The 12,100-nt window shown below is 41.8% G+C and overlaps 1 protein-coding gene across 3 annotated transcripts in view; it reads right to left on the bottom strand.

Annotated features, from left to right (window-relative positions):
• NAA16 (N-alpha-acetyltransferase 16, NatA auxiliary subunit) overlaps positions 1–10,775 on the bottom strand; it is a 66,530-nt gene extending 55,755 nt beyond the window's left edge. Inside the window, exons 1-4 of one of the 3 annotated variants that reach the window (XR_010130545.1) lie at positions 9,438–9,805; positions 4,187–4,271; positions 2,207–2,311; positions 298–455 (exon numbers count right to left, since the gene is read on the bottom strand). Coding sequence is in view for 2 of the 3 variants with exons in the window: in XM_031001377.3 (XP_030857237.3) it covers positions 298–455; positions 2,207–2,311; positions 4,187–4,271; positions 9,438–9,491 (402 nt within the window). In the remaining variant the exon portion in view is untranslated. Of the gene's footprint in view, positions 1–297; positions 456–2,206; positions 2,312–4,186; positions 4,272–9,437 lie in introns of all 3 variants that reach the window. The other 2 variants (XM_031001377.3, XM_004054424.3) reach the window with 2 other exon arrangements.
• Between the last annotated feature and the right edge of the window lie 1,325 nt (positions 10,776–12,100).

Below are 12,100 nucleotides of genomic sequence, written 5' to 3'. Positions count from 1 at the left end.
GCCTATGTTGCCCAGGCTGGTTTCTAACTCCCAGCCTCAAGCGATCCTCCCATCTCAACCTCCCAAACTGCTGGGATTACAGGCGTGGGCCACCGCACCCCACCAGTTATTCTTTTTGAATACTCAAGTACAAAGTGCCACAACTATGACTGAGGAGGAAGGTCCCAAGCGACATACACCTTCTAATGAACAATCAAATCTACTTGATTTTGGCTTATGCTCACCTCATTCTGAAATGACACGCTCTTAAATTTTATCTACTGTAAAATCATGTACATTTAAGAATGAAGTACTTACTCGGTAACCTTCAAGGTCTCTCATTTGGATCTGCAACAGTGAGAGATCCCTCAAAATTTGCAGGTTATCTTTATCTAATTTGAGGGCATTTCGGTAACATTTTATAGCTTCATCATATTTTTTATCAGAACGCTGCAAGAGTCCATATACATGCCAACCTATTAAGTTAAGGAAACAAAGACACACACAGACACTAGAATATTCTATGCTACATATCTAATATAAAAGTTACATTAAGGAAATGGTATTTTGCCTGGGATTTGCTCAGAATGATCTGGAGTCTGGGGGAGGGGAATGGTGAGGGGAAGTTAAAGACGAAACCAGAGCAGGCTGGGTTGATAACTGTCAAATTGCTGAACCTGGGTAATGGCCACATGGGAAGGGGGTCATTATTCTGTTCTCTCTATTTGTGTACATGTTTGAAATTTTCTGTAATATTTTAAGTAACCTTAAAGAATTCTTGGCAAAAATTCTTCACATTTTCTACCCTCTATCCCATCACTTTCCTACCCCAGCAACCTCAACATTCACCTATTCTTCATCATGATGTCTTGAAACAGCATATATACAAAAACTGCAACTACTTTTTGAAACAAATTTAGTCAACCAATTCTAAAGTAATGTGTAACTGTCACCTACTTCCCTAGTTATATTAAAGGCCACAAAAAATAAGTTGTATTTCTTATAAATTAAAGTATTAGCATATCTTGGAGCCAAAAGCCCCACAAAACTATCATACTTACACGCCCTTCTCTTCACTCTGGGGTAAGCACTGGGATAAAGAAATAAGTATTTAGTAATTTGAGAAAACTCTAAGCTAAATATGTGAAAACACTACTAAGATTATTCATGTTCAATACCAGTACATGGCTAAGTGAATTAAATGTTAACAAATTAAAATGGAAGGGCAATGTGTGAAAAAAAATGCAGATAAACATACAGATAAGAAAAAAAAATGAAAATCAATTTCAATGCTCCATCCTTTAAAAAAAAATTTTTTTTTGGCCAGGCATGGTGGCTCACACCTGTAATCCCAGCACTTTGGGAGGCCGAGGAGGGTGGATCACCTGAGGTCAGGAGTTCGAGATCAGCCTGACCAACATGGCGAAACCCCATCTCTACTAGAAGTACAAAAAGTAGCCGGGCATGGTGGCGCACACCTGTAGTCCCAGCTACCTGGGAGGCTGAGGTGGGAGAATCACTTAAACCCAAGAGGTGGAGGTTGCAGTGAGCCTAGATCATGCCACTGCACTCTAGCCTGGGTGACAGAGTGAGACTCCCTCCCCACAAAAAAACAAAAAAACAAAAAAAAATTTTTTTTTATACACTGGGATATTACCCAAAGAAAAACACAATTATAAAGATCAAATTAAGTAACAGCTATGTCTCTGTGTTAACAGAAACCAAGCTCAAGAACCAATATCATACTTATATATTAAGTAAAATCTGTTTTAAAATAAGTTTAAGTTTTTCTTCTCAAATGTCTAAAAGAAAGTTTAAGACACACAAATTTTAACATATGATTAACTAAAAGTCAGTATTTGGAATAACAGGAAGTATTACCCAGTTAATTATGTTTAAGAAAAAAATGGGTTTCAAGTCACAATTATCAAAGTAACTTTTCTCCAACACTAAGCACAACAGAAGTAAACACATTTTATAGAGATTTCCTTTAAAATACTCCAATAAATAAACACGGGGTAGGGAACAAATGAAACTAATATAGGAGGAGGGGCACGAGCAAAAAAGAAACTAGTATTACAAAATGTTGATAATGATTATAGTTGAGTAATGGATACACAGAGTTCATTAAATTCTCTCTTCTACGTAGGTTTGGAATTTTCATAGTACAAATTTAATTTGAATTAGGAAAAAACTAGCTAAAACATTAACTACTGCAAAAGGATACAGACATGACTCTTGACATCATTACGAAGTCCTTTACGAACAAATTCATAAGCTTCTTCTTTTTTTCCTAAACAGTTCAGTGTTAATCCTTTCATAGCCAAAGTCTCTGAAAAATAATTTTTAAACTCTATTTACAAATGACAGAAAATTATTCTCTTATTCTCTTAATAGTACTTTAATAGTTGAGATCTGAAGGATTACTATGGCTCCAATTCATCTTTTTAATCTCACAGTTTGAACTTCTCTCCAAGTAGAAAAAGTAAAACTACATTTAAATATTTACTTAAAGCTTAGCAGCCCAAGTCCTTTTCTGAAATTCCTTAGTTTCAGAGTTGCTAAAATGGTTTCTGCCCTTCACAAGACTCTGTAAAAGTGGTTGATATTATTCTGCTGAAAAAAATTAACAAAGCAGGCCAGGTGCAATGGCTCACGCCTGTAATCCCAGCATTCAGGGAGGCTGAGGTGGGTGGATCACCTGAGGTCAAGAGTTCGAGACCAGCCTGGCCAACACAGCAAAACCCCGTCTCTACTAAACAAAAATTAGCTAGGCATGGTGGCATGTGCCTGTAATCCCAGCTACTTGGGAGGCTGAGGCAGGAGCACTGCTTGAACCCAGGAGGCAGAGGTTGCAGTGAGCCAAGACTGTGCCACTGCACTACAGCCTGGGCAACAAGAGCGAGACTCTGTCTTAAAAAAAAAAAAAAAAAATTTACAAAGCAGACATGAGTCTTATGGAATTAAATCTACCATAGCAGTTCCACAGCTCTTACCTAAGGTCAATTCTAATCAATCATCAATCTGATTTACAACCACACAAAAACACTCAAATCTACCTTAATAAAGACAAATACATAATTTAAAAATCACTTTAATCACTTTATTCAATATTGGAACAGACTTCATTTTTGATAGCAAGTTTATTCCAACAAATTATACTTAGGCTAATTAACATCAGTTCACATTTCAACAGCACAACACTGGATGATGGTAGTGGCAACAAAAAACATGTAAGGAAGTTAATAAAAGATGGTTTAGGATGAAATAATTCTCTGAATTATCCACAAGAAAGGAATTACACAAGAAGAATGATTTTCAAACTCTATGGTATTCAGAACATGGTGATCCTGTGGCCCAAACCCCGCTCCAACACCTTTTATCTGTTTTACATATTGAACTTTCCCACAGGCACCATTTGGATAAAGGTTCCACAGCTAAAAAGCTTGAAAACAAGCTTTAAAATTAATTCTATGAAATGAAGATTTCTTTCCATTTCCTTCAAAGAATCTTTTAAATGTTGTTGGAAAAGTGAGCAAGGTCAGCCTATTTTCCCAATAAGATGATCTCAACCATTATCCAAGTCTGATACTGAGTAATCTCAACCAGCTTTGCTATGCTATAGGATCATAATCTTCATGTCTATCCTGATCCACCCTTCTAACACTGGCTGTTACTGAAAAAGGACACGAGAAAATACAAACTTTATTAACACCAGTGTTAGAAAACAACTCAAAATATACAATCTAATGGTAAATTAGTAATATCATATGTAAACGTCAGCACATACTAAAAAAAAAAAAAAAAACTCATCTACCAAAGAATAAAGTGCAGGTGACCATATCTTCATACTTTTATATTGCAAATTTTGTCCTAATTTTACACACAGGAAACCAAGGTATAAACTTTAAATTCTATTCAAAGTAATAAAGGAAATCAGGTCCATAAAAATACTGATACATACTTTCTCCAATTTGTTCCCCAATAGATAAATGAACCATCCTAATCTTATCCTTAAGTATACATACTTAAGGATAATACAGGTAATCTAGAAGACTCATATAAAGCATTAAAAAAATGCTGAACATTTATGCACTCTAATAGAGAACTGCAAGGCCTTGGAATCGGGGAAATACTCTTCTTTCACTGTTAATGCCTGGTTTTAGAATTTGATTTCCCTAAAGCAACCTCTCACATGAGACAATACCTCCATGTTCAGCAAATTTTGGGTTCGACAGAATCATCTTGCAAAACTTGAGGCCATTTTTGTACTGCTTCTGTTCATAACATTTCTGTAAAGAAATATGAACAAGTTATTTTATCAAATGAATACACAATGGAGCAACTTTTCACAGCATCATATATTCTAAACTCAAGATCCAAAATTAGGTCTAAAATGTGATAGAAAGGATATCACTTACAAACATGCAGTGTACTTTTGTTACCTATTCTTGTCAAATTGTTCTAAAATCTACATATTTTCATTTTTATAAAAGACCATGAAAAAAGACATTTAAAAAACAGGAAATGTGGCTGAGCAAGGTGGCTCACGCTTGTAATTCCAGCACTTTGGGAGGCCAAGGTGGGCGGATCGCTTGAGCTCAGGAGTTCGAGACCAACCTGGCCAACATGGTGAAACCGTCTCTACTAAAAATACAAAAATTAGCTGGGTGTGGTGGTGCGTGCCTGTAATCCCAGCTACTCAGGAGGCTTAGGCAGGAGAATCGCTTGAACGCAGGAGGCGGAGGTTGCAGTGAGCAGAGATCACACCACTGCACTCCAGCCTGGGCAACAGAGCGAGACTCTGTCTCAAAAAAAAAAAAAAAAATTACAAAAATTAGCCAGACGTGGTGGCGCATGCCTGTAATCCCAGCTACTTGGGTGGCTGAGGCAGGAGAATCACCTGAACCCAGGAGCTGGAAGCTGCAGTGAGCCGAGATCATGCCACTGCACTCCAGCCTGGGAGACTGAATGAGACCCTGTCTCAAAACAAACAAACAGAAAAAAATGACAATTCACCAATCAACACTGCCACAGAATTTTTTATTTTGTTTCCCTTTCCTAGTACACAGAATTTTTTAATTCAAAATAATTCCAATGCTTTGGGAGGCCAAGGCGAGAGGACTGCTTGAGCCCAGAAGTTCAAGACCAGCCTGGGGAATAAAGCAAGATCTCATCTCTACAAAAAAATTAAAAATTCCTCAGGCGTGGTGGTGCACATCTGTGGTCCTAACTACTTGGGAGGCTGAGGTGGGAGGATCACTTGAGCCCACGAGGCTGAGGCTGCAGTAAGGCATGACTGTGCCACTGCACTCAGCCTGGGCAGTAGAGCAAGACACCATCTCGAAAAAAAAAATTTAAGCAAAAACATATGTGGCAACAGAAAAATACCAGAAACTGCATTAAAAGCCTTTGCTACTGCAAGAATGAAACCAAAGTGCATGGGTGTGTGCACGCACACACACACACACACACAAATACTACCACTTATTGAGCAGCTATGATATGTCTGTATAAAATTTGTAATCTCTTACTTAATACCAATTCTTTAATGTAGGTGTCATTACTTCCACTTCAGAGATGTGGAAACTGAAACTCCAGAGGTTCAAAAACTTGTTTATAAGCTGCTCAGCTTAGCTGCAAACTCTGGTCTTACTCCAAAGACCATCATTAGTCCAATGCAAGGATAAGCAACATCTTTATTTCCGAATGCCACCAGCCAGGGTACGCAATTAACATCTCTCCCTGGCAGCCACTGATGCGGAGAACACCCCATTGCTTTCCACTCTTCCCTGGCTTACATTGTTCAGTCACACTGGGTGTTAAATTACTCAACATGCCAAGCTTATCCCCACCTCAGGCCTCCTACACTTGTGTTCCTTCTGCCTGAATTGCTTTCCTAGATCTTCCCATGGATGGTTCCTCATTATCCAAGTCCCACATGTCCCCTACTTGCCCACTTCATCAAATACTCCCATCCTCCTTCCTTCCCCAACATATTCTCTACCATGTTACTCTATTTTCCTGACCTCACCTATCTTTCTTATTTATTTTTTAGAGACAGTCTCACTCTGTTGCCCAGGCTGGTGTGCAGTGACACAATCACCATAACCTCAAACTGCTGAGCTCAAGTGATCTTCCCACCTTAGCCTCCTGAGTGGATAGGAAGGACTACAGGTGTGTGCCATCATGCCTGGCTGAATTTTTTTTTTTTTTTTTTGGTAGAGATGAAGTCTCACTATGTTGCTATGTTGGTCTTTTGCTCCTGGGCTCAAGTGATCCTAGCTCCCACCTCAGCCTCCCAAAGTGCTGGGATTACAGGCATGAGCCACTGCGCCGGCCTTAGCCTATTTTAAATACTGCTGCATTGCCATGGCTAAACAAATAAGAAACTGCTCCATAAATACAGCCTACTAAGTTCAAAGCAAAATGCCACTAGCAATGGATGAGACCGTCTTTAAGCCTTGCAGCAGGGGCTGGATGTGGAAGGAATCAGAAAAGTCTTCATGGAAAAAAAGTTTATACTGAGGCCTCTTGACAGCCTCTGGGGAAGGGAACTAGGTGGTTCTGTGATAAGGATAGGAGAGAAACCTAAATTTTGAACCATATGAATATACTGCCTATTCCAAAAATATTTTAAAATAAAAAATGACAATCTGAGTTTGACTACAAGAGTCTGTCTCACAAATGACAAGAAAAAAACAAGTGAAAGGAACTACTGAGAAAGACAAATAGAAATACTAGTTTTTCTGACTTACCAAGTTATCTGAAAATAATAATCATACTGCCAATAACAGTAATAATAGTTAACACCTATTGGAAGCATTTACTATACGTCCAGACACTGTTATTTTTTTCCTTCATCCCATGACAGCTTATTTACTCTTTATTTAAATCCCAGGAAAGCCTATGAGATGCATGATATCCCCATTTACATAGAGAAACTGAGGCATAGTTATAGAGTTTATGTAACTATTAAGTGCCAGAGCCACAACTCTTAACCAGGTAGTCTGTCCCCAGAGTCCAAGTACTCGGGTAAAGACAAGTCAACCTGTAATCTCAGCTACTCAGGAGGCTGAGGCACGAGAATCGCTTGAATCTGGGAGGCAGAGGTTGCAGTGAGATCTTGCCACTGCACTCCAGCCTGGGCGACAAAGCGATACACTCTCGCAAAAAAAAAAAGACAAATCTACATTCACTCAGGAACCATTATATACTAAGCAGAAACGATAGATTCTAGTCTCAACTTTCCCACTAACCAGACAGAGAACCTTAGCCACTTGGTCATTTACCATCCTTAGGTTTGTCTCTTTCTAAAAGAGGGCATGGAATACCTCCAAAATTCAACAAACTGTAATGCTAATTAATATCCAGTCTGGGGAATAAGACATGCAGATACAAGCTACGTGGAACATGTAAAAAACCAGCTGGTCAGTTTGTGTGGATGTGTTTGAGTTTTTTCAATAGAAAAAATTTTACTGTTGGTGGCAAAGCACTTTAATCCACTAAACTTTAAAGATAATTTTATTACAGAGACTTCTGTTTGCTATGGAATTTGTTGTAGCCAAATTTTACCCACATTTATTGCAATTGTGAAATGATAAAATCATTCGTTTATGCAGAATCCTCCTAAATTCACGCAACCTTGTCAGAAACATTACATACCCAGATTTAAAAATGTTTAGCTTGGCTGAGCACAGTAGCTCACATCTGTAATCCCAGCAATTTGGGAGGCTGAGGTGGGAAGATCGCTTCAAGCCAGGAATTCGACAGTAGACTGGCCAACAAACCGAGACTTCCATCTCAAAATAATTGATTTTTTTTTAGTGGTTACCATTTCCCAATTTATTTGGGGATAAACCCTACCTTTTTTGTAATTTGAGAATAATAATGTAACTTTTTCCTTATGACACTGATCCATGATTTGAACTACAAAAAACTCGTATAGAGAGAAAAGAAGTGCTGTCATCTTTAAAGTATGATGCCAAATGTCCTGAAATCCAACTAGAGATTTATAAATGACATTATCATTAATGTTTCAGATTCCCAGGGCAAAAAAAAAATTAAAAATAAAAATAAATTACTTCTCCAATTCCATGCTGTGTAAAATAAAAGGGCATGAGAAGTAAAATAAAAAAATACAAAGCCCAATGAAGCAACCTGCCACGTGCTTTAATTATTCGTATTTTTAATGTTCTCACATTTGTATCTTATTATTGGTTCAAAACTAAGCACCACATAATATTTAAAATTTTTATCCCATCTACTATGTATCCTAATCTGAAGACTAAGTGTGAAGTTTCTATCGGCTTGAAACAGAACTGCTACTATGAATTATCTGCCGCTGTTCATACTTAAAATTACTCTAAAATTAGTATTTACAGTAAAGTTAAGCAACAACTAACAGCCATATAGCCAACCCAGCTTTCAATAAATTCACCTTTAAACCTAAATGCATGTTTAGCAAATAAAAGTTTTTTTTCAGGTGAAAAGATAAACTAGAAAAGACAGTTACCTACTAACAATATTAGTTTAAAACCTAGGGTAGCCAGAGGACACTGAGGAAAGCAAAGGAATGCTGCCTCTTCTCCTTGGAAGAACAGAACCTGGAAAGCCACCAGGGACGCTGGCACACAGCCCACAGAAAACTGCCCACCCGGCTCCGCAGCGGTCATCACTACGGGGCCATTATTCAGGCTTCTGCTCCGCAATAAAGTAAAAATGCTCCCCTCAAATGCAAAACCAGCCAGTCCACGCGGCTTTAATTACTCAAGCAAGGCCTGTACGACTAGAAAGCAAAGAGCTGTTTTGAAGTTGGTGACAACTCAGAAACGCACTTCAAGTCAAATATTCACTTCCAAAGAGGGTAAATAAGGTACATTACAAACAGGCAAACTTTTTCCCAAAGGGAGGTGGTGCCAGGCTTGGCTTCCTAGAGTTGCCGGTTTTATTTCCTCGTAACCAGGAAAAATTCCACCATCGCATCGATCCCGCTTTAATAGGTATGCGGGTGTGCTGTGCAATCTAATTAAACGCAAAGCAGAGAATGCAGAACGCAAAACACATCGCCGAGGGGAGACTGGCAAAATAAACCACCCGGGGAGGATCCCTGAGGGGCTGCTGCGAGCCCGGCGCGGCAGAGAGCACGGCAGCCACTACCGGCCGAGGCGGCTGTGCCCGGGCACTGCGGAGGGCGTCGTGAAGTTTCTGGAAAGAGCGCGGCGGGGGTGAGGCGAGCCGCAGCAGACCACGGAAAGGAAGCGCACGGAGGAGCGGCTCGGCAGCCCCCGTGGGCCGGCCGGAGCGGGAAAGTGGGGTCCCGTGAGCTTCGAGGTAAACAAAGAGCGGTGGGCAGCGGAGGCCAAGCCTGGCCCGCGCTGGCCGCCGCCAGACCGCTTGCCCTTAAGGCCCGAGGACCCGGGGACCGGGGGGCGGCAGCGCGGCCTACGGCCACTCACCAAGATGCGTTTGAAGAGGTTGCTCTCCTTGGGCGGCAGCAGCACGTTCGGCATCGTGGCCGGCAGGGAGGCTAGGTGCCCGGGCGCTCCGCTTCGCGGGGGTGGGCACCGGGACGAACCGCTGCTGAGAGTCGGGCTGCGGGCGATGGATTAGTTCATTGGTCTACAGTTGCAGTTAGTTCATTGGTCTACAGTTGCAGTTGGGCAGCCTGGCTGTTCGGCACGGGTGGCAATGGAGAAGGAAGGCGGTCTGAGCAGGACACGCTTCCCCTGGCCTCCGCTTTTTGGCCAGCGGCGGCGGCGGTTCCCGCGCATTGCAAGATGGCAGCCAGGGTCCGCCTCCCGAGCCGGATCCTGTGCGCATGCGCGGAGCGCCCTTTGGCGAGGGGCTGCGGGTGACTACGGGGGCGTGGCGGGGACCAACTGCGTGGATTTGCCTTGGGCTGCGGCTCTCCTCGCCGCAATCTCGGCACCCCCTGGGGCTCAGGCGAGCTGTCACCAAAACCTTGGAGTCCCATGGGGTGGTGAGTCACCACCCTCATTCACCATTGCTCCTATGCATCAGAACGCCTCATAAGACTCCTACTTATTGTCTGCTTCTCCTTGCAATAAAGTAATAAATAAAAACGAGAATTTTCTTTTAAGTAGAAAAGAGAAGACACTGACTTGTATTGCACTCTTGATAAGCTTGTGGCCCAAGATAATGTTAGTTATGACTCTGAAGAGTCAGAGTTTTTTGCATTTCTCCCCATTTAGGAATTTAAGTGTCCGACGCAAAGTAGACTTTTGATGAAAGATGAACTTGTTTTCTTTCCTTTTCCTCCTTGATTCAGACTCTAAGGAGAAGCCTTCTCTTTCCAGTGCAAACCAAACAAATATTTACAATCTTTGTTTTTGTTTGTTTGGTTGGTTGGTTTTGAGATGGAGTATCGCTCTTGTCGCCCAGGCTGCAGTGCAGTGGCGCTATCTGGGCTCACTGCAACTTCCGCCTCCTGAGTTCAAAGGATTCTCCTGCCTCAGCCTCCCGAGTGGCTGGGATTACAGGCATGCGCCACCACGCCCGGCTAATTTTGTATTTTTAGTAGAGACAGGTTTTCACCATGTTGGCCAGGATGGTCTTGATCTCTTGACCTCGTGATCCGCCCCCGCGTCAACCTCCGAAAGTGCTGGGATTACAGGCGTGAGCCACCACACCTGGCCGGAATTACGGTTTTATAAGGCCACTGGTCTTCTGAGTCTACCTACCCTTTCTCTTCAGATGGTTCCCCTTCCTAAAAGCCATATAATAATGGGAGAAACAGGCTTCAAATTCAGGATCTTCCGACTCTGGGATACTCTCTACAACAAATAAAAGGCAGCATATTGATGGTAATGTGTGAGTCTAGAAAGATACAACAGTGGCAAGAATAAACCATACATTCAGTGTAGGGTTAGTAGTAAGGTGTGTGTAAACATTAGGTACATAAGTTTATTTATACATGTGCTGAATCTTAATGGGTGCATATTTCTGAGACTATAAAGTAATTGATGAGTAACTGCATTTAGTCGGCTATAATCAGAACTGGGCTGCCCTTTTTTATTTTCCTTTTTTTGAGACGATGTTTTGTTCTTGTTGCCGAGGCTGGAATGCAATGGCGCTATCTCAGCTCCCTGTAACCTCCGCCTCCCAGGTTCAAGCGATTCTCTTGCCTCAGCCTCCCAAGTAGCAGGGATGACAGGCATGCACCACCACACCTGGCTAATTTAGTATTTTTAGTAGAGACGGGGTTTCTCCATGTTGGTCAGGCTGGTCTCAAACTCCCGACCTCAGGTGATCTGCCCACCTCGGCCTTCCAAAGTGCTGGGATTACACGTGTGAGCCACAGTGCCTGCCTATTTGATTTTCCTTCTTTCTAGCCTAAGTTGGTTGGACATGAAAGAATCATAGGAGTCTTTTTTTTTTTCTTTCAATCTCCTACGTTTCACACATGATTTTAAAGGATCACAGGAGTCCTTTAAAATAGGGAAAGTACTGTCATTAAAATTGGGGGTCCACAGCAATCCCATTGCTGGGTATATACCCAAAAGAATATAAATTGTTCTACCATAAAGACACATGCACGGCCAGGTGCAATGACTCACGCCTGTAATCCCAGCACTTTGGGAGGCTGAGGCAGGCGGATCACCCTGAGCTCAGGAGTTGGAGACCACCCAGGGCAACATGGCAAACACACACACACACACACACACTAGCTGGGCATAGTGGTGAGTGCCTGTAGTCCCAGCTACTTGGGATGCTGAGGTGGGAGGATCAATTGAGCCTGGGAGACAGGTTGCAGTGAGCCAAGATCATGCCACTGCACTCCAGCCTGGGCAACAAAGTGAGACCCCTGCCTCAAAAAAAAAAAAGGCCACATGCACGTGTATGTTCATTGCAGCACTATTCACAATAAAAAGACATGGAAGTAACCTAGATGCCCATCGGTGGACTGGATAAAGAAAATGTGGTATACCATGGAATACTACACAGCCACAAAAAAGAATGAGACCATGTCCTTTGCAGCAACACAGATAGAGCTGGAGGCCATTATCCAAAATGAATTAATGCAGGAACAGAAAATCAAATACCACATGTTTTCACTTACAGGTGGAATTATAAACACTGAGTACCCATGGACACAAAT

Source organism: Gorilla gorilla, chromosome 14 (genome assembly GCF_029281585.2).
Source record: "Gorilla gorilla gorilla isolate KB3781 chromosome 14, NHGRI_mGorGor1-v2.1_pri, whole genome shotgun sequence".
NCBI classification, from domain to species: Eukaryota; Metazoa; Chordata; class Mammalia; order Primates; family Hominidae; genus Gorilla; species Gorilla gorilla.
This window is presented reverse-complemented; position numbering and strand designations above follow the sequence as displayed.